The sequence below is a fragment of the Scyliorhinus canicula genome, chromosome 7, assembly GCF_902713615.1.
Source record: "Scyliorhinus canicula chromosome 7, sScyCan1.1, whole genome shotgun sequence".
NCBI classification, from domain to species: domain Eukaryota; kingdom Metazoa; phylum Chordata; class Chondrichthyes; order Carcharhiniformes; family Scyliorhinidae; genus Scyliorhinus; species Scyliorhinus canicula.
This window is the reverse complement of record NC_052152.1, coordinates 115,383,097-115,409,732: the sequence shown is the minus strand read 5'-3', so window position 1 is coordinate 115,409,732 and position 26,636 is coordinate 115,383,097. Positions and strand designations below refer to the sequence as shown.

The following is a 26,636-nucleotide window of genomic DNA, read 5'->3' as shown; positions in this document are numbered from 1 at the left end:
CTATCCACATAACCCTAACTTTAATTCCTGATTCTATCCTTGAAAACCTCCCCCCGTATTCCCTCACAGAGCTTGACATCCTTTCCGAAGTGTGGTACCCAGAACTAGACACACTACTCCAGCTGACATCGAACCAGTGATTGATTAAAGTTTAGCATAATCTGCTTTGTACTCTGTAACCTCTTTATAAATCCAAGGATCTCTCATGCTTTTTTGACAACCTTATCAACTCATTCTGTTACTTTCAAAGAAGTGTGCACATGCACTCTCCCATCACCCTGTTCCGCGCAACCTTTAAAATGACACCATTTTGTTTATATTGCCTCTCCTCATTCTTCCTGCCAAAATGGACTACTTCACGCTTCACTATAAAATAAAGCATAGGGCTGGATTCTCCGATCCCCTAGCCATGTGTTTCTCAGCAGCGTCATTCGATGGCAGAGGGATTCTCTCTTCCCGCTGCTTGTTAATGGGATTTCCCATTGAAGCCTCCCCACTCCGTCGGGAAACCCACGGGTGGGGGAATGCTGCCGGTGGGATCAGAGAATCCCAATGGCCGGTAGTGTTCGAATCAACTAATTAGATCACAGATTAGACATGATCTCAATGAATGGTAGAGCAGGCTTGAGGGGCTAAATGGCCTCTTCCATGGTCCAATGATATTGTGTTAGCTGCCAGACAGTTCAGATGGTGCCAAGTCTGAATTAGAGGTGGACGTTGCACATGTCAGGCTAGAAAACCAGCACCTTCAGACGTGTTAGGAATTTAAACAGGGCCACAACATGAATGCAGAGTTACTTGCGCTTCCTGACTTCATTATAGATCAACACAACGTATTTCTGCATGGAAGAGGCCAAAAACACTCACAGAAATGTGTGAGAAATAAATCCAAATAATGAAGGCTGAGAACCATTTCTATCTAATAATGCATTAGATAATGCCTCTCCGCTGCTTCTAGCTCTAACCACCTGTATAATGGCCCCCATACAGCATACTCAATAACTCCTGTTCCCAGCAGAGCCCCTGCCTACAGTGTCTACAGAGCCTGCAATCCCTGCCACTGGGAGTATACATATTGCTCTGTGTTCCTTTGCCTCTTTGAACCCTGATGCTGGTAATAATCACACTTTAAGCTCAGAAAGATGACAGCTCTTTAGCTTTAACCTTTCATGCCACCTTGTAAAAAAGAACATTTTCTATTCCAAATCACATCAGTCTCCAGTGCAGCCATGAAATATGGCCCCCCAAAACACACAGACAATTAGTTCCTAGTTCTTTACAGATATTTGCAGCAAGGTATAACACTTATTTTGAGGAGGAAGTGGGTGCAGGGTGGGCATGGGTGGGGGTGGGGGGGAATGTTGGTAAGGACCCTATCAATATTGATTCCTGTCAGTGTCTTGTTATGCTCTTGGCGTAGCATAAGCTGCTTCATTGATGTTCACTCTGACAAAGGAAGGTTCAGACGTGGAGATAACTTCAACACATTTATTAAACTATTTACAATTTTCCTACTCGGATTCACCACTACTGTTAATCCTTCTATAGCTACTCAGACTAACGAACCAGTCTGCTACAATCCACGTGCTGGGTGTGATGTTGAATCAAGCCCTGTGTCTGTACTCACTAAGTGTCTCCACTGGAAAGAGGAAGATCATGGGCGCGATTCTCCGACCCCCACGCCAGGTGGGAGAATCGCGGGAGTGCCAGGTGATTCACGCCACACCGCCCTGGCGCCCGCGCGCGATTCTCCCAACCCCCCCAAAACGGCGTGTTGTGTTTTACGACAGGCCGCTCGGAGAATCGCCGCTCGCCGTTTCTAACGGTCGAGCGCCGATTCTCCGGCCCGGACGGGCCGAGCGGCCTGCCCAATCCGACCGGTTCACGCCAGCGCCAACCACACCTGGTTGTTGCCGGCGTGAACAGCGCGCGAACACTGCATGTGGGGCCTGTGGGGGGAGGGGGAGGGAGGATCAAGCACCAGGGGGGTGCTCAGGAGGGGTCAGGCCCACGATCGGTGCCCACCGATCGGCAGGCTGGCGTCTCTGAAAGACGCACTCTTTTCCCTCTGCTGCCCAGCAAAATCAATCTTCCATTCTTGCGGAGCGCCCGTGAGGAGGATGGCAACCGCGCATGCACGGGTTGGCGCCGGCCAACCTGCTCGTGCGAGGGTGACATCATTTAGGCACCGCCGGCCGCGTCATTCAGGTGGCGCCGCTTTGATGCAGGCGCCAAGGCCCAGCGCGCAAAATTGATGCGCCGCCGCCCCTAGCCCCCTGGGGGTGGGAGAATAGGGGGCAAGGAGCGGCCTCCGATGCCAGAGTGAAACACTCCAGTTTTCACTCTGGCATCGGCACTTTGTCTCCTTTTGGGAGAATTGCGCCCCATGTGTGCTGTGTCCTTTATATATGGGTTGGTGTCATGCCCCCCTGTGGTAGTGTCACCTCTGTGCGTATCGTGAATGCTCATGGGTCGTGTCCTATCTAACTGACCTATTGGTTGAGTGTCTGTGTGTCATGTCTCTGGTGCTCCCTCTAGTGTCTAGTTAGTCTACGTATACTTACATTAACCCCTTGTGTATCTACAGTGATGCATATTACCACAGTCAGCATATACTGGCACACAATCTCCCACTACCCTGGTGGTGATGGGGAAGAGGATGTAGGACAGCACACTGACAATTGCAATCTATAGCCAGCAGTGTAAATGTTGATATACAATCAAAAAAAATCATCAAATTTAAAGAAAACGCCACAGCAGGTCACAAGCTTCAATGTACTTTAAATAGTTCTGTTTCGGAGAAAAATACAGTAAAACAGGGAAATAAGAGTACTGGTCAAACCTCTTTTGTCCTTCTAGATGTTTAGATATCACATCAAATAGACCATTAGGCCCAGCTGTCCTATACTGGTGATTATTGTCCACAAGGCCTCTGCCCACTCTCCTTGCCTCCCATCGTGTCTGTAATAACCCACACGACACCCATGGGGATGACCCAATTGATCGCACCGAGTGGCTCGGGGAATATGAGTTCCTCTGCTGAGGGGCAGAGGCCTAGCAGCCGGGACCGTGAAGCTAATGCCAAAAAGCCAGCCCAGATTGGGACTGGCATGATTGGTAGTCTGGGCTGGGACCCATATGCTGTATGCATGCGTCCTTTACTTTTGCTTTGCAAATAAAGCTTCATTTATATCATCTTCTCGGGACTCCTGAAGATTGTATACTGTCTGATCAACTAATTTTATTCCCTTTAATTCTTGTGTGTTCAGCTGTGACTCAGTTGAGCAGCAACACTCAGCTCTGAGTCAGAATGCCCTGCGTCCAAATCCCACTCCCACTTCACAAAGGTCGAGGCTGATGCTCAGTTCCGAGGGAACACTCCAATGTCAGAGGCGCGGGTGTTTGGGTGAAATGTTAAAATGAGACCCCATCTGCCCTTTCAGCTGGGTGTCAAAGAACTCAAGGTGCAATTGCGAAGAAGTGCAGGGGGGTAATCCCTGATTTCAGGCCAATAGTTACCCCTCAGCCAACATTATCACATTACTGTTTGTAGGAGCTTGTTGTCGGCACATTAGCTGCTACATTTCCTACATTACAACAGGACCTCACGATCAAAGTATTTCATTGATACTCAAATGTTTTGAGACGACTGGTGGTGATGAAAGGCGCTATATAAATACAAGGTGTTATGAAGCCTGCCCTCAAATGCATCAATTTGATCCAGTTCACCCACTCCCTGTACTCGTGAGATTTCAAAAGAAATTTCTCGAGATAAAATAGATCATATAATCATATAGTACAATAAAGGCCTTTTGGCCAATCAAGCCTACTCCGAGGAAAAAACCCACACTAATCCCACTTCCCAGCACTTGAAATTCATATCATTCAAGGCAATGGGTCACATGCTCATCCAGGTAGTGCACCCTCTGGGTGAAAATATTTTCCTCAATTACCCTATATACCTCCTGCCTTTCACCTTAAAATAATTGTTATTGTGGGCGGCATGGTGGCACAGTCCCAGGGATTCGGTTTCAATTCCGGTCTTGGATGATTGTGTGGAGTTTGCATGTTCTACCAGTGTCGGTGTAGGTTTCCTCCAGGTGCTCTGATTTCTTCCCACAGTCCAAAGATGTGCAGGTTAGGTGGATTGGCCCTTAGTGCCCAAGGATGTGCGGGTTAGGTTACGGGGAATACAGTTGTGTGTGTGTGTGTGTGTGTGTGTGGAGTGGATCTAGATAGGGTGCTCTTTTGGAGGGTCAGTGCAGACTCGATAGGCCAAATGGTCTTCTCCTGTAGAGAGTCTATGATTATTGACCCTTCAACTCAGGAGAACAGTTGCTTTCTATCCAGCCTTCCCATGCCCCTCTATCTGGTCCCCTCTCAACCTCCTCTGCTCCAAAGAAAACAACCCAAGCTAATCCAGCCTCTCTTCATAGCTAAAATGCTCCATTCCAGGCAGCATCCTGGTGATATATAAATATATTGGGTTATTTAGGGGTTAAAATCCTGGTCTTAGAATGTGTTTGATTTGCAATCGTCATGTTTTTTGAAAAAGAATTCTGATCTACAGAGTCTGAGCAGTGTTAGCCGCCAGCATGAGACATTAACCAAGGAATGCGTTTTTCAATCTGGGCTAATGCCTAGTGGTTTGCCTGGGGAGTGAAAATGCTTTGCATCCTGCAGAGAGGATTTGTTGTTGTTAGCTTGGGGAAATTAGGTAATTGCTGGGTGGAACCAAGGAATGAAGAGAGACATTTTGAGAAGCTGTGGAGAGAGCCAGGGTTTTGGAGAAAAGGCTTTTGGAATTGAAGTCTGATATGACAGCTCTTGGGTTTGGTAGACCACAGGTGAAGGCAGTTTTCTTTCCCAGCAGGATAAGGGGGAAAAAGAACAATAACATTTTAAAAGTAATTGAAGATATTCATCCAGAGTCCGAAGAGGTTCTAACAAAAGCCAGAATCTGTTCTATAAAGCAAGTATTACTATATGCCCTGCTGATTTCCGACTGGATTGAGAACCGTGGGGCAGCACGGTAGCATGGTGGTTAGCATAAATGCTTCACAGCTCCAGGGTCCCAGGTTCGGTTCCCGGCTGGGTCACTGTCTGTGCGGAGTCTGCACGTCCTCCCCGTGTGTGCGTGGGTTTCCTCCGGGTTCTCCGGTTTCCTCCCACAGTCCAAAGATGTGCGGGTTAGGTGGATTGGCCATGCTAAATTGCCCGTAGTGTCCTAATAAAAAAGTAAGGTTGGGGGGGGGTTGTTGGGTTACGGGTATAGGGTGGATACGTGGGTTTGAGAAGGGTGATCATTGCTCGGCACAACATCGAGGGCTGAAGGGCCTGTTCTGTGCTGTACTGTTCTATGTCTATGTCCTAACTGTATGTGTCGTTTGTAATTGTTTAATGGGAAATTGAGTAGTAGTGTTAAGGGGTAATTGTAAGTTGTTCTTTTTTAAGTGTGACGTTTAAAAGTTTAATATTGTAATCATAACAAAGTTTTTATTTTAAAAATACCAAAGCCCTATTTCTTCATGCAATCACTCCTGGAGTGAATATTTTTTTCCGCACAGTCTGAAAAATAAACTAAAATATTGGGGTTTTGGTCCAGTATCCTAGCCACTGTTGGGATCTGGACTGGGATCATAATATTGACGAATATAAGAACTGTGCAACCGTTCGTCTCTATTTAAAAAAAATATTTTCTGATCATGTGGCATTACTTTTTATTACATTAACAGATTAAATGGAAACTGATTTTTCCAACTGTTGTAACGAGTCAAATTGTTTAAGTTTCATACAGAGCTTTGTTTATATTCTATTGTATTTTTTAAGAGCTCTGCTATTCGTTTTAAAGTTTGGGGGGGGGGTGGGGGGGGGGGTTCTGCCCCCGGTTTTGGTGAGTGGGAATGGCAGAGGGGGCAGATGATTGAGGGATTTGCCCAGTTAATTGTCCTCGCCTCCCCCACCAGTAATGCAACAGGGTTCACGCTATGCAATGATAGAAACCCCATTATAACACATTAACATATACTTAGCGAGCCTGCCCACTGTATCATTACACCACATAGGGAATTCCATATTTGATGGTGCAATGTCACTTTGGCAGGATTTGTAATCGGTTTGGAAAAATGGGAAACAGAACCCACTGGCGGTGCACAGGTGAATACAGTCCCAAGGGCTGTAATGCAGAACAAGGCTAGCAGCACAGGTTCAATTCCCGTACCGGCTTACCCGAACAGGCGCCAGAATGTGGACTTTTCCCAGTAACATCATACTTGTGACAATAAACGATTATTATTAAGGGGGAGAGGGTCATGCCCGGGTAGTGCTTGGACACTGATAGAGGGCACAGTTGGGTAGAGGCTTCCATTGGCAGCATGGTAGCATTGTGGATAGCACAATCGCTTCACAGCTCCAGGGTCCCAGGTTCGATTCCGGCTTGGGTCACTGTCTGTGCGGAGTCTGCACATCCTCCCAGTGTGTGCGTGGGTTTCCTCCGGGTACTCTGGTTTCCTCCCACAGTCCAAAGATGTGCAGGTTAGGTGGATTGGCCATGCTAAATTGCCCTTAGTGTCCAAAATTGCCCTTAGTGTTGGGTGGGGTTACTGGGTTATGGGGATAGCGTGGAGGTGTTGACCTTGGGTAGGATGCTCTTTCCAAGAGCCGGTGCAGACTCGATGGGCCGAATGGCCTCCTTCTGCACTGTAAATTCTATGTAATTCTATGTAATTCTATGTAATTGGGGAGGTTCAGGATGGTATCCCTTCAAAGGGGGTTATCAGCAGGGTGGGGGTTTACTGAGGACAGGGGGGGTTTCCGTGTCCATGGGTTTGGTTCCCTGTGGGGGGGGATCCCTTGTCCATGGGGAGGGGTGATTCCGGAGGGAATGTGTTTTCTTCATTTTTCATGGGCCCAGGTTGCTTTTCAGAGCCCACCCCACCTGGATGATGTCATGGGATTCGCATCTTCACTTTTTTCCTCAGTGTTTAATAATACGGCGAGAACTACCAGCAAGGTAGCTGGCCCGCTACACTTCACTGTGCCCCTCAGAGACAAGACATAGAAAACAAATTGGAACGTTGCATCCTATATATTCTATGTACACATGATTTACTCAGTGTATACTCTAAACATACTCTGCTTATTCAACATATACTCTGAATATATATGCGCATGCTCTGTGTATGTCCTGGTTACTCTGTTTACACAGCGTATACTTTGATTACTCTGTTTCCTTTGCCTACTCTGCATACATTCTGTTTCCTCTGCGTATACTCTGTTTCGGGGAGGAGGTGGCATAGTGGCATTGTCGCTGGCCCAGTAATCCAGAGACCCAGGATAATGATCTGGGGGCCCGGTTTGAATCCCAGCACTTTTAGACTCAATAAAATATCTGGAATTAAAAGTCTAATGATGTCCATGAAACCATCATCGATTGTCATAAAAATCATCTGGTTCACTAATGTCCTTTAGGGAAGGAAATCTGCCATCCTTACCTGGTCAGGCCTACATGTGACTCCAGATCCACAGCAATGTGGTTGACTCTTGAATGCCCCTCTGAAATGGCCGAGCAAGCCACTCGGTTGTATTGAACCACTACAAAAACACAAAAAAGTATTGAAACTGGCCGGACCACCCAGCATCAACCCAGTCACTGGAAATAACAACGGCCAACCCAGACCTGCCGATCCTACAAAGTCCTCCTTACTCTGCATACTCTGTGTACAATCTGTTTACTCTGAGTATGCTCTATTTACTCTACATATACTCTATGGACTCTCTTACTTTGCGTATACCCTGTTTACTCTGCATATACTCTGTTTGCTCTGTATATACTCTATTCTGTTTACTCTGCTTTTTTTTCTGCTTACTCTGAGTATACTTGGTTTACTCTCAGAATACTCTTTTCACTCTGCATGGACTCTGCTTAATCTGCTCATTCTCTATTAACTCTGTGTTTACTCTGCATATACTCCTATGTACTCTGTTTGCTGTGCGTACACTCTGTTTACTCTGCATACACTCATTTATTCTGCATATACTCTGTTTTCTCTGCATATACTTTATGTATACTCTGCTTACTCTGCAGAAGCTCTGCTTACTCAGCACATACTCGGCTTACTCTGTGAATACTATGTTTACTCTACGTATACTCATTTACTCCGTATATACTCTATTTACTCTGAGTATGCTTTGTCTACTCTAAATATACTCTATGTACTCTGCTTACCCTACTTATACTCTGCATACACTCTGCTTACTCTGCATATACTCATTTATTCTGTATATACTTTGTTTACTCTGAGTATGCTCTGTTTACTCTACATTTACTCTGCTTATTCTCTGCTTACTCTGCATATACTTGGTTTACTCTCTGCATACTCTTTTTACTCTGCATGTACTCTGCTTACTCTGCGTATACTCTACTTTGCATATTGATGGGACCATCAATTCACTAGACACGTGTTTCCGATATGAATCTAGGTTTTAATCAACTTACTTCAGAGCCAGCCTGTTGCCCGTTGATGAACTCTCTGTGAACTGCAGGCTGACTCTGGACAAGGGTATTTATACAGCAGCACTAGGGGGAGAAGTCGTGGGCGGAGCCAAGGGTGGAGCCCTGTACAAGCTCCTGAGCATTCCCAGAGCTACTCCCCCTAGTGGTCGGGTAACGCTACTGCGCTTACAAATATACCGTGTGAATTTACCATGTTATATTCACCACATTCACCCCCTGCAAAAAAATCAAGTCCGCCGGGGTTGGTGGTCTACAAAGTCAGTCTGTCCGGTGGTCGAACTGTCCGCAGTGATCTGCGGAGCACCGGGGTTGCAGCCTCTTGCGGTGGCTGGATGGGTGTTGTGTGCTGGGGTATTATGGCGGACTCCAGGGAGGGTTGTATCCGAGCTTCATACTCTCCTGGTTCGACTGGGGACTGGGGGCGCTGGGGGCTGGCCGGCGCGGGTGCGCGGAACTGGTGGGGCGAGCTCGTGGGCTCGGGAGCACGAGGGGGCGGCAGCATGGGGTGTAGGGTGAGAGGTCCTTCTGTGGGGGTCGAGGGGGCGCTGGATCTGGCGGGTGCCAGATCCCGGAGGGATACTGTGTCCTGGCGGCCGTCAGGGAACTCGACAAAGGTGTACTGGGGGTTGGAGTGGAGCAGGCGCACCTCCTCAACAAGGGGGTCGCTTTTGTGCGCCCTGACGTGTTTCCTCAGAATTACGGGGCCCGGTGTCCTCAGCCATGCCGGAAGTGAGACCCCCGTGGTAGTGCCCCTGGAAAAAATGAAGAGCCTCTCGTGAGGGGTCAGATTGGTCGCTGTGCACAAAAGGGACCTAATAGCGTGGAGCGCGTCTGGGAGGACTTCCTGCCACTGGGAGACGTGGAGCTTTCTAGACCGGAGGGTGGTAGGACGGTCTTCCAGACCGTCGCGTTCTCCCTCCACCTGCCCGTTCCCCCTGGGTTTATAGCTGGTAGTCCTGCTCAAGGCAATGCCCTTGTCGAGCAGGTACCGACGCAGCTCGTCGCTCATGAAGGACGAACCCCGGTCGCTGTGTACGTAGCTGGGGAAACCAAACAGGGTGAAGATGCTATGCAGGGCCATAATGACTGTGTGGGAGGTCATGTCGGAGCACGGGATAGCAAATGGGAAACGGGAGAACTCATCTACGACGTTTAGAAAGTAAACGTTCTTGTTAGTTGAGGGCAGTGGCCCTTTGAAATCAATCGCGAGGCGTTCAAAGGGCCTAGAAGGCTTGACCAGGTGGGCTCTGTCTGGTCTATAGAAGTGCAGTTTGCACTCCACACAGATCGGGCAGTCCCTGGTGACCGCTTTTACCTCCTCATTGGAGAAAGGCAGGTTTCGGGCTCTGATGTAGTGGGCGAGCCGGGTGACCCCCCAGTGGCAGAGGTAATTGTGGATGACTTTAAATCGGTTAATCTGCGCGCTGGCGCATGTCCCGCGGGATAGGGCATCCGGAGGCTCGTTGAGCTTCCCGGGTCGATACTTAATATCGTAATTGTAGGTGGAGAGTTCGATCCTCCACCTCAGAATTTTGTCGTTTTTAATTTTTCCCCTTTGCGTGTTGTCAAACATAAAGGCAACCGATCTTTGGTCGGTGATGAGGGTGAACCTCCTACCTGCGAGGTAGTGCCTCCAGTAACGAATAGCCTCCACAATGACTTGTGCTTCTTTCTCGACTGAGGAGTGTCAGAGTTCTGAAGCGGAGAGGGTACAGGAGAAAAATGCGACTGGTCTCTCTGCCTGATTTAGTGTGGCTGCTAGAGCTACCTCTGAGGCGTCGCTCTTAACCTGGAATGGAGTGGATTCATCCACCGCCCGCATGACCGCTTTGGCGATGTCCTCCTTGATGCCGTTGAAGGCCTGGAGTGCCTCGGCTGACAGGGGAAATTGTGTGGCCCTAAAGAGTGGGCGGGCTTTGTCCGCATATTGAGGGACCCACTGGGCGTAGTAGGAGAAGAAGCCCAAGCACCGTTTGAGGGCCTTGGGGCAATGGGGGAGGGGGAGTTCTATGGTCCGGGTCTGGGCCCAGGACTCCGTTTTCCACGACATAGCCGAGGATGGCTAGTCTGTTTGTGCGGAGAACGCATTTCTCCTTGATATAAGTGAGATGCAGTTTCTGTGCCGTCTGGAGAAAACGGTGGAGGTTGGCGACGTAGTCCTGCTGGTCATAGCCGCAGATGGTGACATTGTCCAAGTACGGAAACGTGGCCCGCAGCCCGTACTGGTCCACCATTCGGTCCATTGCTCGTTGGAACACCGAGACCCTATTAGTGACGCCGAAAGGGACCCGGAGGAAATGGAAGAGCGGCCATCGGCCTCGAATGCCGTGTAGTGGCGGTCGTCCGGGCGGATTGGGAGCTGGTGGTATGCAGACTTCAGATCCACCGTGGAAAAGAGCTGGGCTTACCATGTCTGCAATCCTGGGGAGGGGATACGCGTCGAGGAGCGTAAATCTATTTATGGTCTGACAATAGTCGACAACCATGCGGAATTTCTCCCCGGTCTTAACGACCACCACCTGAGCTCTCCAGGGACTTTTGCTGGCCTCTATAACCCCCTCACTGAGTAGCCTTCGGACCTCTGTTCTGATAAATAACCTATCCTGCAGGCTGTACCGCCTGCTACGAGTGGCTACGGGTTTACAGTCCTTTGTGAACATAGAACATAGAACATAGAATGATACAGCGCAGTACAGGCCCTTCGGCCCTCGATGTTGCACCGACATGGAAAAAAAAAACTAAAGGCCATCTAACCTACACTATGCCCTTATCATCCATATGCTTATCCAATAAACTTTTAAATGCCCTCAATGTTGGCGAGTTCACTACTGTTGCAGGTAGGGCATTCCACGGCCTCACCACTCTTTGCGTAAAAAACCCACCTCTGACCTCTGTCCTATATCTATTACACCTCAATTTAAGGCTATGTCCCCTCGTGCTAGCCACCCCCATCCGCGGGAGAAGGCTCTCGCTGTCCACCCTATCTAACCCTCTGATCATTTTGTATGCCTCTATTAAGTCACCTCTTAACCTTCTTCTCTCTAACGAAAACAACCTCAAGTCCATCAGCCTTTCCTCATAAGATTTTCCCTCCATACCAGGCAACATCCTGGTAAATCTCCTCTGCACCCGTTCCAAAGCTTCCACGTCCTTCCTATAATGAGGCGACCAGAACTGTACGCAATACTCCAAATGCGGCCGTACTAGAGTTTTGTACAACTGCAACATGACCTCATGGCTCCGGAACTCAATCCCTCTACCAATAAAGGCCAACACACCATAGGCCTTCTTCACAACCCTATCAACCTGGGTGGCAACTTTCAGGGATCTATGTACATGGACACCGAGATCCCTCTGCTCATCCACACTACCAAGAATTTTACCATTAGCCAAATATTCCGCATTCCTGTTATTCTTTCCAAAGTGAATCACCTCACACTTCTCCACATTAAACTCCATTTGCCACCTCTCAGCCCAGCTCTGCAGCTTATCTATGTCCCTCTGTAACCTGCAACATCCTTCCGCACTGTCTACAACTCCACCGACTTTAGTGTCGTCTACAAATTTACTCACCCATCCTTCTGCGCCCTCCTCTAGGTCATTTATAAAAATGACAAACAGCAACGGCCCCAGAACAGATCCTTGTGGTACGCCACTCGTAACTGAACTCCATTCTGAACATTTCCCATCAACTATCACTCTCTGTCTTCTTTCAACTAGCCAATTTCTGATCCACATCTCTAAATCACCCTCAATCCCCAGCCTCCGTATTTTCTGCAATAGCCGACCGTGGGGAACCTTATCAAACGCTTTACTGAAATCCATATACACCACATCAACTGCTCTACCCTCGTCTACCTGTTCAGTCACCTTCTCAAAGAACTCGATAAGGTTTGTGAGGCATGACCTACCCTTCACAAAACCATGCTGACTATCCCTAATCATATTATTCCTATCTAGATGATTATAAATCGTATCTTTTATAATCCTCTCCAAGACCTTACCCACCACAGACGTTAGGCTCACCGGCCTATAGTTACCGGGGTTATCTCTACTCCCCTTCTTGAACAAAGGGACCACATTTGCTATCCTCCAGTCCTCTGGCACTATTCCTGTAGCCAATGATGACCTAAAAATCAAAGCCAAAGGCTCAGCAATCTCTTCCCTGGCTTCCCAGAGAATCCTAGGATAAATCCCATCCGGCCCCGGGGACTTATCTATTTTCACCTTGTCCAGAATTGCCGCGATTGGCGAAGAGAGGAGGGGGGGGGGGGATTCGCAGCGTAGCTAGGCTACAGATAGTGAGTGGGGGCAGGGGCCCGCCGAAGCTGTGGGTGAGGCTCTTAAGGTTACATTGGAAGTCTAGTTCTAATAATAGTGGCGCGCAGAGTTCGGGCAAAACGTAGAGTTTGAATTTTGAGTAGCTAGCGCCTCTGATTGTGAGTGTCGCGGTGGTGCGTCCCTGGATCTGGACCGAATGGGAGCCTGAAGCGAGCGAGATAGTTTGCCACGCGGGGAAAACGGGGAGCGAACAGCGTCTTACCAGATCTGGATGTATGAAGCTCTCAGTGCTCCCGGAGTCGAAGAGGCATGGCGTTTTGTACCCGTTGATTTGGACCTCTGCCATCGAATTTCGCAGATGCTTCGGGCGTGATTGGTCCAGAGTGACTGCGCTGAGTTGCGGGTAGTCGGCGGCTCGATCAGCGGTGGCCCCGTGATGACTGCCCTCTGAGTTCGTAGTCGTACTCTTCCGATGGGTTGGCCGAGCATGGAGATGCCGGTCGGGCGCCTTTATCGCACGTGGCGGGCGGCGAGGAAGATGGAGTCCAAGATGGTAGCCCCCATGAGTCGCACGTGGCCGGCCGCGTGGTGGAGGTTTTCCAAGATGGCGGCCCCCATGGATCACATGTGGCGGAAAGGGGCGGAGTCGGGGCATCGGCCGCAGCGTTTCGGGCCCCGTGGGCCTGCGGGAGTGGGGGGCGATTACTTCGTGCCGCTGGGGAGTTGGAAGCTGGGGCCCTTTTAGAGAGTCACTCTGGCGTAGTGGCCTTTCCGCCCACAGCTGCTGCAGGTCGCGTTGCGGGCCGGGCAGTGCTGCTGCGGGTGCTGGTTCTGGCCGCAGAAATGGCAGGCTGGAGCAGCATAGTGGCAGGCTGGAGCAGCATAGTGGCTGGCTGGAGCAGCGTAGTGGCTGGGCGGCCGCATGGCACAGGCCTGGGGGAGTCGCTGGTCGGGGGCCCATGATTGGGTCGTGGGGTCCGCGGGGAACGAGTTAAGGCTGCGGAAGGAGACCTCCATCGTGGTTGCAGCTTCCACAGTCGCTTCTAAGTCTTGGGCCCCCTTTTCCAGCAGCCATTGGCGCACATAATTAGACCAGCAAGTTCTCTGTGTTCAGCCGCGGTAACCTCTTGATAATTACAGTCATTTGACAAATTATTGAGTTCCCTTAAGAACTCGGCGAGTGATTCTGTAGGCCGCTGGCGGCGGGTCGTGAACACATGGCGTGCGGAAACTTCGTTAATAGGCCTTACATATATCTTATCAAGAACTGCTAGCGCTGCGGTATATGAACCGGCCGAGTTTAGTTGCGTAGAGATTCTGTGGCTCACCCTCGCGTGCAGTAGACTTAGCTTCTGTTCCTCTGTCGTTTCGGCTGTGCTCGCTTCTGCCAGGTAGGCCTTAAAGCACCGCATCCAGTGGGAGAAGATTTCTTTTGCCTCTGCATCCTGCGGGTCGAGTTCCAGGGGTCCAGGCTTGAGGGTCGATTCCATGATCGATCTTTACTGTTCTTAAGTTGATTAAATTGATGGGACCATCAATTCACCAGACACGTGTTTCCGATATGAATCTAGGCTTTAATCAACTTACTTCAGAGCCAGCCTGTTACCCGTTGATGAACTCTCTGTGAACTGCAGGCTGACTCTGGACAAGGGTATTTATACAGCAGCACTAGGGGGAGGAGTCGTGGGCGGTGCCAAGGGTGAAGCCCTGTACAAGCTCCTGAGCATTCCCAGAGCTACTCCCCCTAGTGGCCGGGTAACGCTACTGCGCTTACAAATATACATTGTGAATTTACCATGTTATATTCACCACACGTATATTCTGCTTACTCTGCATACACTCTGTTTACTCTGCGTATACTCTTTTTACTCTGCGTATACTTATTTACTCTGTATATACTCTGTTTATTCTGATATGCTCTGTTTACTCTATATATACTCTATATACTCTGCTTATTTTCTGCTTACTATGGTATCACAGTGGTTAGCACCATTGCTTCACAGAACATGGGTCCCAGGTTCGATTCCCGCTTGGGTCACTGTCTGTGCGATGGCTGCACGTTCTCACCGTGTCTGCGTGGGTTTCCTCTGGATGCTCCAGCTTCCTGCCACAAGTCCCGAAAGACGTGCTGTTAGGTGAATTGGATATTCTCTGCGGGATTATCCGACCCCCCCCCCCCCCCCCCCCCGCCGCATCTGAGAATCCCTGGTGGGAGGCACGAATCCTGCCCCGACACCGGCTGCCCTGTTCTCTGGCGCTGTTTTTCGGGCGGAGGCGGGATTCCCACCACGCCAGTCAGGGGCCATAGACAGCGGCCCCCCTGCCGATTCTTGTTCCGTGGGGGCATTTCTTTCCTCCGTGCCATGCCGCCATATTTCCCGGGGGCCGGCGCGGAGAAGAGAACCCCTGTGCATGCGCGGAAATACGCCGGCCGGCCTGCATATGCGCGGAAATACATTGGCTGGTCCACGCATGCGCGAGATCACGCCGGCTGTTCTGCGCATGCACGAACTCGCTCCGTCCCTTCGCCGCTGGCTGGAGTGGCGCCAACCCCTCTGGCGTCTATCCATCCCCCCCCCCCCCCCAAAAGTTCAGAGTAGTTAGCGCCGGTTTTCCCGCCGGTGTGGGAACTTAGTCCCCAGATCTGAATTCTTCCTCTGTGTACTCGAACAGGCGCCGGAATGTGGCGACTGAGGGCTTTTCACAGTAACTTCATTGCAGTGTTAATGTAAGCCTACTTTTGACAATAATAAAGGTTATCCTTATTATATACTTCGTTTACTTTCCATATACTCTTTTTACTCTGCATGTACTCTGCTTACTGTGCATAATCTCTATTTACTCTGCGTTGACTCTGCATATACTCCATATACCCTGCTCTGTGTATACTTTGTTTACGCTGCATATACTCTTTACTCTGCATTTACACAGCCTACTCTGCATACACTCATTTACCTTGTGTATATACTATGTTTACTCTGCATATGGTGTATATACACTGTTTACTCGGCGTATACTCTGTTTACTCTGTGTATTCTCTTTTTACTCTGCCTATATACTGTTTATTCTGCTTATAATCTGTTTACTCTGTACTTACTCTACGTATACTCCATTTACTCTGTGCACCAAGCTATAAGCAGACTCAAGGCTGTTCTTTTCCAACTCTGCAGTAAGAAATCCAACATTTTGAAAATGTAAAGCCAGTGCCCAGGGGGAACAATCAAATGAATTGTGAAGCAGAAGAACAGCATCTACCCAGAAACTGGCCAACTGTCAAGTTCCCTCCTGTTCCTGCCTAAACATCTGGGACAAACAAACCTCTGCGGCATTTAAAAATTCTTCCATTTTGTCTGAAGCTGAACAGAAAAGCATTTCTGTCCTCTTGTCAGAGTCACGCGATGCTTTCAGTGAAATGGGATCTCTAACATCTCCCAGACCATCTATAATCAGGGCAGACCTCTGTGGAAACATTATTCACACTCTGGACCCCATGAAGTCTCATGGCATCAGGCCAAACGTGGACAACGAAATATCCTGTTTATTACCACCTACTGCCCCCTTCTCAGTATTCTTCATGTTGAATACAAATTTGAAGAAGCACTGAGGGTGTCAAGGGCACAGAATGGACTCTGGGTGGGGGACTTCAAAGTCTACCACTCAGAGCAGCTCAGAGGCATCACTACTGAGCGAGCTGGCCAAGTCCTAAAGGATATAGCTGCTAGGCTGGGTCTGTGACAGCTGGTGAGGGCACCAACAAGAAGGAAAAGCACATTTGGCCTTGTCCTCATCAATATACCTGTCACAGATTATTCTGTCCATGACAGTGTCGGTAGGAATGATCAATGCTCAGTGCTTGTGGAGACAAATGCCACTTCCAAATTGAGGAAACTGTCTGTCACTACTACCATGATAATTGGGATAGATTTTGAAAAGATGTAACAGCTCAAAACTGGCGAAAACTGGCCAGCCCACTGTGGGGCATCAGAATTGTATTCAACCCCAATCTGCAACCTCATGGCCCAGTATGTTCCTTACTCTATCATAACCATCATAGTAGAACATAGAATGTACAGAGCAGAAGCAGACCATTCGGCCCATCGAGTCTGCACCGACCCACATAACCTGCACATTTTTGGACTGTGGGAGGAAACGGGAGCATCCGGGGGAAACCCACGCAGACACGGGGAGAACGTGCAGACTCCACACAGACAGTGACCCAGCGGGGAATCGAACCTGGAACCCTGGCATTGTGAAGTCACAGTGCTATCCATTTGTGCTACCGTACTGCCCTAAACCCCATGCTGGGGTTCAACCTTGGTTCAATGAAGTGTATAAGAGTGCATGGCAGGAGCAGCACCAGGTATACTGGAAAATCAGATGCCAATCTGGTGAAGCTACAACACAGGATTATTTGTGTGCCAAACGTGGAACAGCATGTCATAGGCAGAGCCCACAACCAGTGATCAGACCTAAGCACTGCAGTCCTGCCAGATCCTGCCATGAATGGAGGTGGACAATTAAATAACTAACAGGAGGAGGAGGCGCCACAAATATTCCCATCCTCAATGATGGAAAAGCCCAGCACATCTGTGCAAAAGACAAGGTTGAAGCATTCGCAATAGTCTTCAGCCAGAAGTGCCGAGTGGATGATCCATCTCAGCTTCCTCCAGAGTTCCCACTTCGATTCACCCCACATGATATCAAGAAACAACCGAATGCGGTGGATATTGCAAAAACTATGGGCCTGACAATATACCGGCTGGAGTACTGAAGGGTTGTGCAACTTGTGCTCCAGAACTTGCCCACACCTCTAGCCAAGCTGTTCCATAACAGCTACAACACTGGCATCTATTCGCCAATGCAGAAAATTGCCCAGATGTGTCTTGTACACAAAAAACAGGAAATACCAACCGGACCAATTACTGCCCTATCAGTCTACTCTTGAGCATCATTAAAATTATGGGAAGTGTTATCAACAGTGCCATCAAGCAGCAATAACCTGCTCACTAACACTCAGTTTGAGTCCCATGAGGGTCACTCAGCTCCTGACCTCATTTCAGCCTTGGTTCAAAACTTGCACATAAGAAAGGTGAGTTTCGAGTAACTGCCCTTGGCATCAAGGCAGCATTTGACCAAGTTTGGCTTCAAAGAGCCCCAGCTAAACTGGAGTATCGGGGGAAACATGTTACCGGTTGGGGTCAAACTTAGCACAAAGGAAGATGATTGTGGCTGTTGGAGGTCAATAATCTCAGCCCTGGGACATTGTTGCATTGTTATCATGGTAGTTTCCTACACCCAACTTCGGCCCATACTATGGGGATGTTCACTGATGACTGCACCATTTTGTGAATCCTCAGACATTGAAGCAGTCCATGTCCGAATGCAACAAGACCTGGACAATATCCAGGAATGAGCTGATTAGTGGCAAGTTACATTCATGCCACATAAGTACCTGATAATGACCATCTCCAGTAAGAGAGAATCAAGCCATCGTCCCTTGACATTCAATGGCATTACCATCACTGAATCCTCCAACAAAACTTAACTGGACCAGCCATATAACTCCAGTGGTCACAAGAGCAAGTCAGAGCCGGGAATTCTGCAGCAAGCAGCTCAAATTCCGACTACCAGAAGCCACAAGACACAAGTCAGGAGTGTGATAGAATACTGTTCACTTGCTTGAATAAGTGCAGCTCCAACAACACTCAAGAATCTTGACACCAACTTGAGACACAGCAGCATGCTTGATTGACACCCCATCCACCCCTAACATTCACTCCCTCCACCACCAACGCACGGTGGCAGCATTGTGTGCCATCTGCAAGGTGCACTGTAGCAACTCCCCGAAACTTCTTTGAGAGCAGCTTCCAAACCCCTGACCTCTACCTCTAGAAAGACAAGGGCAACTGATGCATGGGAACACCACCACCTCCAAAGTCTACCACTGCGCAACTGCTACTCAGATCTCATATAAACCACAATACTAAATAGACTCATACAGTCATAGATGTTTACAGCATGGGAAATAGAAAATCTTTTTCTATTTTTTAATTGTACCCATTAAATTCCCGCTGCGTGCGCACCTCTGATTATATCCTCTCTTTCTATTGAAGTAATTTCATTCTAAATCATAAGTCATTGTTAATGAAAATCGCTTATTGTCACAAGTAGGCTTCAAATGAAGTTACTGTGAAAAGCCCCTAGTCGCCACATTCCGGCGCCTATTCGGGGAGGCTGTTACTGGAATCGAACTGTGCTGCTGGCCTGCCTTGGTCTGCTTTCAAAGCCAGCAATTTATCCCTGTGCTAAACAGCCCCCTGTCAATTATATTGTTATGGTTCAGAAAAACAGGTGATGGCATTAATTAACTCTGAGCACGTATAAATAAGGGATTCCTTTGATGTTTTGTTTACTTGCAGTGCCCCACCAGGAGCTGCCACCTTGTCTTAGTTTAAATTTTGTTTCTTTTATCTAAAAAGAGTAGAAAAAAGGGATATCTGGGACACTGGGCTATATGGGAGTAGAGCAGTAAGACTAAACACATCAGTAAACTCTCAATAAAGAAAAGCTTTGTGCCTTGACTTTGGCTTTACTAACCGGCTTGGATCCTATCAACAGGCTACCCCTCCTTCTCTAACATGTTCCTGTATCCTTCCTGTTGACCTGATAACCTGGTGCATTTAGTTCCCAATCCTGAATGACTTGCAGCCGAGGTTCAGTTAAGGCTTCCATGTCATACCCTTCAATTTGAATTTAAAATTTCCCCACTTTCATTCATCCTTTGATTTCCCACAATTTCTGGTATTCCTTTGTATTTTCAGGCCTGGAGGAATGGGCGTAAATGTATATCCTCAAAGTGGGAATCACGGCTTGGGTTATTCCCCGGTGTCACAATCCCATCTCCTGCCTGGTAGTACCCGCCCTAGCTATTCTCATGGCAGTGTAGCAGGAACTTGCTGCCTCCTGAAGCAGGCTCAGGGCTGGAATGGAGGCAAATGGATGCTGAGGCAGGCAGTGTAAAAGCCCACCTCTTCTGTGAGACATGAGACCAGTTCTCTAAACGACTGTTAGACATACTAGCCCTCAACCCTGATGCCCTTCAATGCCCCATGCCCCTTCCATAACCCATGTCCTTTCCATAACCCATGCTCTTTCCATGCCGCCCATGCCCCCTCCATATCCATATTCTTCCTCCTCCTCCGGGATCCCCGAAAAATCCCAATGTCCACTCACCCACTATCCACAAAAATGGACAAAAATCAGGAGCCCTATAACAACATTGGAAAATCTTTGAAATGCTCATGAAACTGTCAGAACAACGGCATTAAAAAATCTATTCAAATATCAATCAGTGTAAAGCTCACTGTACTCTTGAAAGCTATATTAATAACCCCGGATGAGGTAAATCAGCCAAGCATTCATAATGAGATTCCACTGAATAGCTGTGTCACCAAAGCATCCAGAGCTGAATACATTAAAGACTTTTGAAGTAATTGAACAGATGTTTATCATTTGTGTGGCATCAAAAGTTGAACAGGTGGCTGGACTGAATATGTTAAAGACCTTTGAAGTAATGGAACAGATCACTATCTATTTCAATGCTTCAAAATCTCAACAGGTGGTTGGACTTTCAATGAAAGAAAATAGTAATTTACAGGAAAAATTTTAATCTGAATCTCAGTACTTTTGAATAAAGAAGACCACTTTATCCACTGGATAAATGAATTAACACATCTGCTTTCGTAATACTAGTCAATATAAACATCACTTACCTTTTCTAAACATACCTACCATAAATCACTATTAAAAACATATTTAATTTATTGTACATTACATTATGGCATGTGAGTTTGCCAACACCTTTTGAACCTACCTGTCAGAAGCTAGTTGACTCAAGACAAAGATTCCCCCATGGCTCACAACACCACTGAGATACCGTGAACCAAACAGACCTGAAAGAAACACCCAGCTCTGTGGAAATAGTGTTGGGTGTAAAATTCACACTCCCTCATTAGAGTAGACAAGGACAGAATTTTAGCGTGTGGGATCGCAGTCTGGACCCTTAACTCAGGGCCATAAAAATCCCACACCATTGGGATGAGGGCAGGAATTTTTAAATCAGCCCCACCTCCATTCTGCACAGAAAGAAGCATGGAAATCTGGCCCATCGTGTCATTTATGACACAGGGCAAGGTCATGTGGGTCTAATAATGATATTCTTTAGTGTCACAAGTAGGCTTACATTAACACTGCAATGAAGTCACCACATTCCGGCGCCTGTTCGGGCACACAGAGGGAGAATTCAGAATGTCCAATTCACCTAACATCACGTCTTTCGGGACTTATGGGGGGAAACCGGAGCACCCGGAGAAAACCCACGCAGACACGGAGAGAAGGTGCAGACTCTGGACAGATAGTGACCCAAGCCGGGAATCGAACGTGGGACCCTGGAGCTGTGAAGCAACAGTGATAACCACTGTGCTATCATGCCACCCAGTCTGCGCTGGCTTTCCGTAGAATAACCTAGTCAGTCCCATTCTCCTGATTTATCTCCACAGACCTGCCAGTTTATTTCCTGCAAACATTCGTTTATCAACTTCATCATTTTCTCATTTCCCCTCGTAGTTTTCCTGTCTCTACCTTTGTTTTTCCTTATTGATCTTTCCCTTTTAATGTATCAATAGAAAAATATCATTTATTTTTATATTCCTCCTTTGCTGAATTCTAAAAGCTCTTACATCTGTCTCGTGCTTTACTTTCATATTCTATTGCCCCGCCTTTATTAATTTCTTAGTCCTGGTTTTTTTTACATTCCCAATCCTCAATTTTGGAATGTTTCTTGGGAACATTGTAATCTTCCTCCTTTAATCTAATATTATCCTTAATTTCTCTTGTTAGCTATGGCGCACCACATTTGCAGTGGAGTCTTCATGCCTCAGATGAATCTAGATTCCGTGAGAATCATAGAATGCCCACAGTGCAGAAGGAGGCCTTTCTACCCATTGAGTGTGCAACCACCCTCTGAAAGAACATCCCCACCCAGGCCATTACCCCAACTAACCTGTACGTCTTTGGACACTAAGGGGCAATTTAGCATGGCCAATCTATGTATATCTTTGGACTGTGGGAGAAAAGCGGAGAACCTGGAGGAAACCCATGCAGACAAGTGGAGAACGTGCAAACACCGCACAGACAGTGACCTAAGGCCAGAATTGAACCCGGGTCCCTGGTGCTCTGAGGCAGCAGTGCTGACCACTGAACCACCGTGCCGTAAATTATTAATTCTTTAAATGTTTTCCATTTCTTATTGATCATATCTTAAAATCAAATTTCTCAATTTATCTCAGCTGACTCACTCCACTTATCTCCACATTTGTCTTTGTTTAAATTTAAGATCTTGCTTTTGGACTTATTCATGTCCATATCAGAATTAGTGTGAAATCCTATCATATTATCATCACTCTTCCCCAACAAATTATTTGCTGTAAGATCACTAATTAATCCTGTCTCTTTACACAATCCCAAATCAACAATAACTAGTAAGATCCTTAACATTTTTGTCCAGAAAAAATCATAGTGTTTAAAAATATGGTGGGAAAAGTAGGCGGTGCAGTTGGTGAACTGCACTTCCGGGATCTACCCGGCTCACCACGCCTCACGAGATTGCATTAGATCTCACGAGATGTCATGATGTGAATCCCACTCATTGTGGGTGGGAACACTTCCTGGCAAATCTGCATATTAGAGTGAGACAGCTAGTCTCACTATGTTGGGGGGGCCAAGGACCCCCTTATACGTGAGTTGGGCTTGGGGGAGTTCGGGGATTGCGACAGGGGCTCGAGATCGGGACGCCATTTAAAAATGAGGGTTAAATGCAGCCTCGGTCGCGCATTCCCCACTCAGGCCCCCGATCTACCCAGATGGACGTTAGATGACAGGCATGACAGGACTCTTCCTGTATTCGGGTAGATCGTGTCCCTTATGTGTTCCTTGAGTGTACATCAGGTAGAAATCTAGAGATTATTACATGTGTGGTTCTACCTTTTAATTTCTACCCAAACTCCTCAAAATCCCTCAGCAGGCCATCATTTCCAGCTGTGTCATCTTTGCCTACTTGGGCTACAATAACTCAATCCTCCCTTAATCCCACTGCGACATAGTATTTGAAGCACAGCATTTGAAGCACAGGAAAAGGCCATGCAACCTAACAGGTCCACTTCAATGGTTTTCCTCCAAACAAGTGTCCTCCCATCTTCCTTCATCTCACCCGATCAACATTGTCTTTTATTCCTTTCTCCCTCATGTGTTTGTCTAGCTTGCCGTCAAACTCCTCACCTCAACCTTTCCTTGCCATTACAATTTCCACAACTTAACCACTCTCTCAGGAAAGACATTTCCCCTGAATTACCTGTTGGATTTATTACTGACTATTTTATAAATAGTTGTGTGGCAGTGAAGACTTGAGCATTGCTGGAAAAATACACATGCTGTCGAAGCTTTTCACCATACACTCTTCAGGACAGATAAGAGAACACAAAATCTCAAAGAGGAACAGCCGTTCCTTGGTTCAATGCCCATGACAATGCCTTGACCAATCAGTCAACTTGCATGATTTGAATTTAAACAAAGGGCGGTATTTTCTTTTCTTTTTTCAACGTGTTGGGTCAGGCGAGAAAAATGGTGTGTAGGTATAGCTCACCAACTGCACTGCCTACTTTTACCACCATATTTTTAAACATTTTGATTATTAAAAACATTTTACAATTATGGGGCAATTTAGCGTGGCCAGACCACCGACACTTTGGGTTGTAGGGGTGAGACCCACGTAGACATGGGGAGAATGTGTCCATATTTATATTCAATATTTATATCGAAATTAATTTGCAGACTCCACATGGACAATGACCCGGGGCTGGGATTGAACCCGGGTCCTCAGTGCTGTGAGGCAGCAGTGCTAACCACTGTGCCACCGTGTCACCTTTTAAACACTTTGATAAAACAAATGCTGGAGGCGTAGCTTACACTGCCACACTGGCGGGGCCAGAAAAAGTCGGCAACTGGGAATCCCCAGATCGGGACACTGTTCTTAAAGGGCACCCAATCTCCAATGTGAAAAAGGGAACCTCCATTTCCAAGGCAAAACCTCCGCTCCCCACATGGAGCCCCCGGAGGCCCTGCCCCAAGCATTGCCTCCTGGCCTCCTGGCAATGCCTTTGGAACTGCCACTTGGTGGTGTGGGACGATATGGCGCGAAAGGTCCCTAATTATGTTAAAATGTATGGAGATGAGGTCCCTGCCCTTATGGGTTGGGTCCTCATGACATCACTGGCAAGGGGTGGGGAAAATCAGAAAACGTCGGGCAGAATTCACCGACCCCCCTGTCGGGTCGGAAAATCGCCGGCAGGCCGCGCGAATCGCGCCACGCTGCCCCAATGCCGGGACGTGATTTTTCACAGAGTGGAGAATCTGCGCCACTGGGGCCGGCATGGTCGGCGCGGTGCCGGTCGGAGTATGTGCCGACTCTCCATCCCGGGCCGGCCAGAGCCGGCGTGCTAATACTCCGGGCCGAACGGCTGTCACCAAAAAGCCGAGTGCCGCCACCGACGTTCTAACATGCTCTGAGCTGGCGAGACCTCGGCATTGAAGGGTCTGGGAGCGGCCTGCAGGGGTGGGAGGGGAGTCCGACCCCGGGGTGGCCTCCGTAGTGGCCTGGCTCGCGATCGGGGCCCTCCGATCGGTGGGTCGGCCTCTGTCAGGGGTCCTCCTTTCCTCCGTCCTGGCTCCTGTTGCCCTGTGTCATTTGGCGTCGGGGCCAGCGTGGGGAACCCCGCAGTGCCGGGTTCAGGCCGGGATCGGCAGCTGGAGCGGCGTGGGCCGCTCCAGTGCTGTGCTAGCCCCCTGTGGGCCGCAGAATGGGGCCCCGGAACGGGCGCCGACGCCGGAGTAAAACACTCCCATTTTTACTTAGCGGCACTTAGCCGTCCGATGGTAGAATCCCGCCCGAGATCTCACCAGCCAGAATCTCGTTTTCCAAGTGTCGCAAGATTTTGCACCCACCTTGTCATTTGTGATTGCGGCAGGCATAAATTAACGGTCAAAAGCTTGCCAGTTACCTGCTCTCTGATGCATTCTCCATGGTGACACCTCTACCAATTAGAGTTCTCTTGTCAACCAATCGGCACTCTCTTCTCATGCAGTGTAAAATGTTGTTCCTTTTGAAATTTGGCATTCTTGAGTCTGTCCTGATGATGACAAGATAAAGAGCTTCATCAGCATGTCTCATTTTGCAGCAAGACTATCTTATATTTGTGGCCATTAGCTCAAGTTGCGCCCACAAGTCAAAAAATTCTTCCAGACATTTACCCTACAAACCCTTAAGGACCTCTATCAGTTACCCCTCAGGCTTCTCTTTTCTAAAGTAAAAAGACCCGTCAATTCAGTTGCTATTCATGGGTAAGCTCTTGGTTCTGGTTATCATTCTGTCAATCATTTTTGCACCTTCTTCAGGGCATTTATATCCCTTTGATAATATAGAAACTAATGATGTGTACAGTATGCTAAATGTGCTCCAACCAATTTAGCATGTCACTGTTTTTCAATTCTATCCCTTTAGAAATGTAACCCAGCACTTGTTTTCCAGACTTAACTAACCTATGTTGCTACTTTTGTCTGTGTGTCTGCACCTCCAGATACCTCCAGATGGCTCCAGTCCATTTAGACAATTTTTTCCCCACGGAACATGCAATCTCTTCTGCTTCCTTCTAAATGGACATCACCTCACAATTATTTATATTGAAATTAATTTGCTAATTACACATCCATTCTTTATTGATGTCTTATTTTGCAGTTACCCAAACCCAGTCCCTCAATGTGGTTTCCTCCCACAGTCCAAAGATGTGCAGGTTAGATGGATTGGCCATGCTAAATTTCCCCTTAGTGTCCAAAAGGTTAGGTGGGGTTATGGGCTTGGGTGGGAGATTGGGCCTCTTTAGGGTTCTCTTTTCGAGGGTCAGTGCAGCAGTGTAGGCACAATTGGCCGAATGGGCTCCTGTACTGTAGTGATTCTATGATTCGAAAGAGAAATATGTCAAGAAACACAAGCTGATCATGAACCAAATGACTAAGAGAGATGGCTAAAACCTGCATTGATAAAAGGAAGATCGGGAAGATTTTTAAATGTGAGACAAAAATGGAAAGACTGAGGGAATTTGAATGGTTACAATGCAGAAGGGTCCTTTTAGTCTGCTGTGTCCGTACTAGCTCTCTGCATGAGCAACTCAGCTAGTCCAACTATCATTGAATCATATAATTTACAGTACAGAAGGAGGCCATTCAGCCCATCAAGTCTACACCAGCTCTTGGAAAGAGAACCCTACTTAAGCCCATGTCTCCATCCTATCCCCATAACCCAGTAACCCCACCTAGCCTTTTGGACATGAAGGGGCAATTTTAACATAGCCAATCAACCTAACCTAGACCCCGGGAGGGGTGGGGGGGTCCTTTCCCTGTCGCATTGCAAATTAGCTTTCTTCAGGGGGTGATCCAGTCCTTTTTAGAAAGGTACTATTGAATATGCCTCCATCAAACCCTCAGGCAGAGCATTCCAGGTCCTAACCACACAAACTGAGTAAAGGTTCTCCTCATGTCACCTAATATCAATGTCATCCAGTTCTTGACCCTTCAACCAATGAGAATGGTCTCTGTTGAAGAAAACACCTGCTCTTCTACTTCCTCTCTCTTCCCCATCCAGGCCCAAAACACACCATCTACGTGAAGCAGAAATTTACTTGTGTGATGAATGTAGGAATTTCAGATATATGGTATTGTGTGTATTTGGTGC

At 47.8% G+C, this 26,636-nt stretch overlaps 2 protein-coding genes across 12 annotated transcripts in view; one reads left to right on the top strand and one right to left on the bottom strand.

Annotated features, from left to right (window-relative positions):
- The window catches only part of LOC119969293, a 156,901-nt gene extending 131,904 nt beyond the window's left edge, over positions 1 to 24,997 (bottom strand). The window contains exon 1 of the mRNA XM_038802724.1: positions 24,910 to 24,997. Within this exon, the coding sequence (XP_038658652.1) occupies positions 24,910 to 24,989 (80 nt within the window). The 5' untranslated portion in view covers positions 24,990 to 24,997. The remainder of the gene's footprint in view (positions 1 to 24,909) is intronic.
- Positions 1 to 26,636, top strand: part of pir (pirin) — a 130,849-nt gene that overhangs the window by 41,879 nt on the left and 62,334 nt on the right. The gene's annotated exons all lie outside the window — the stretch shown is intronic.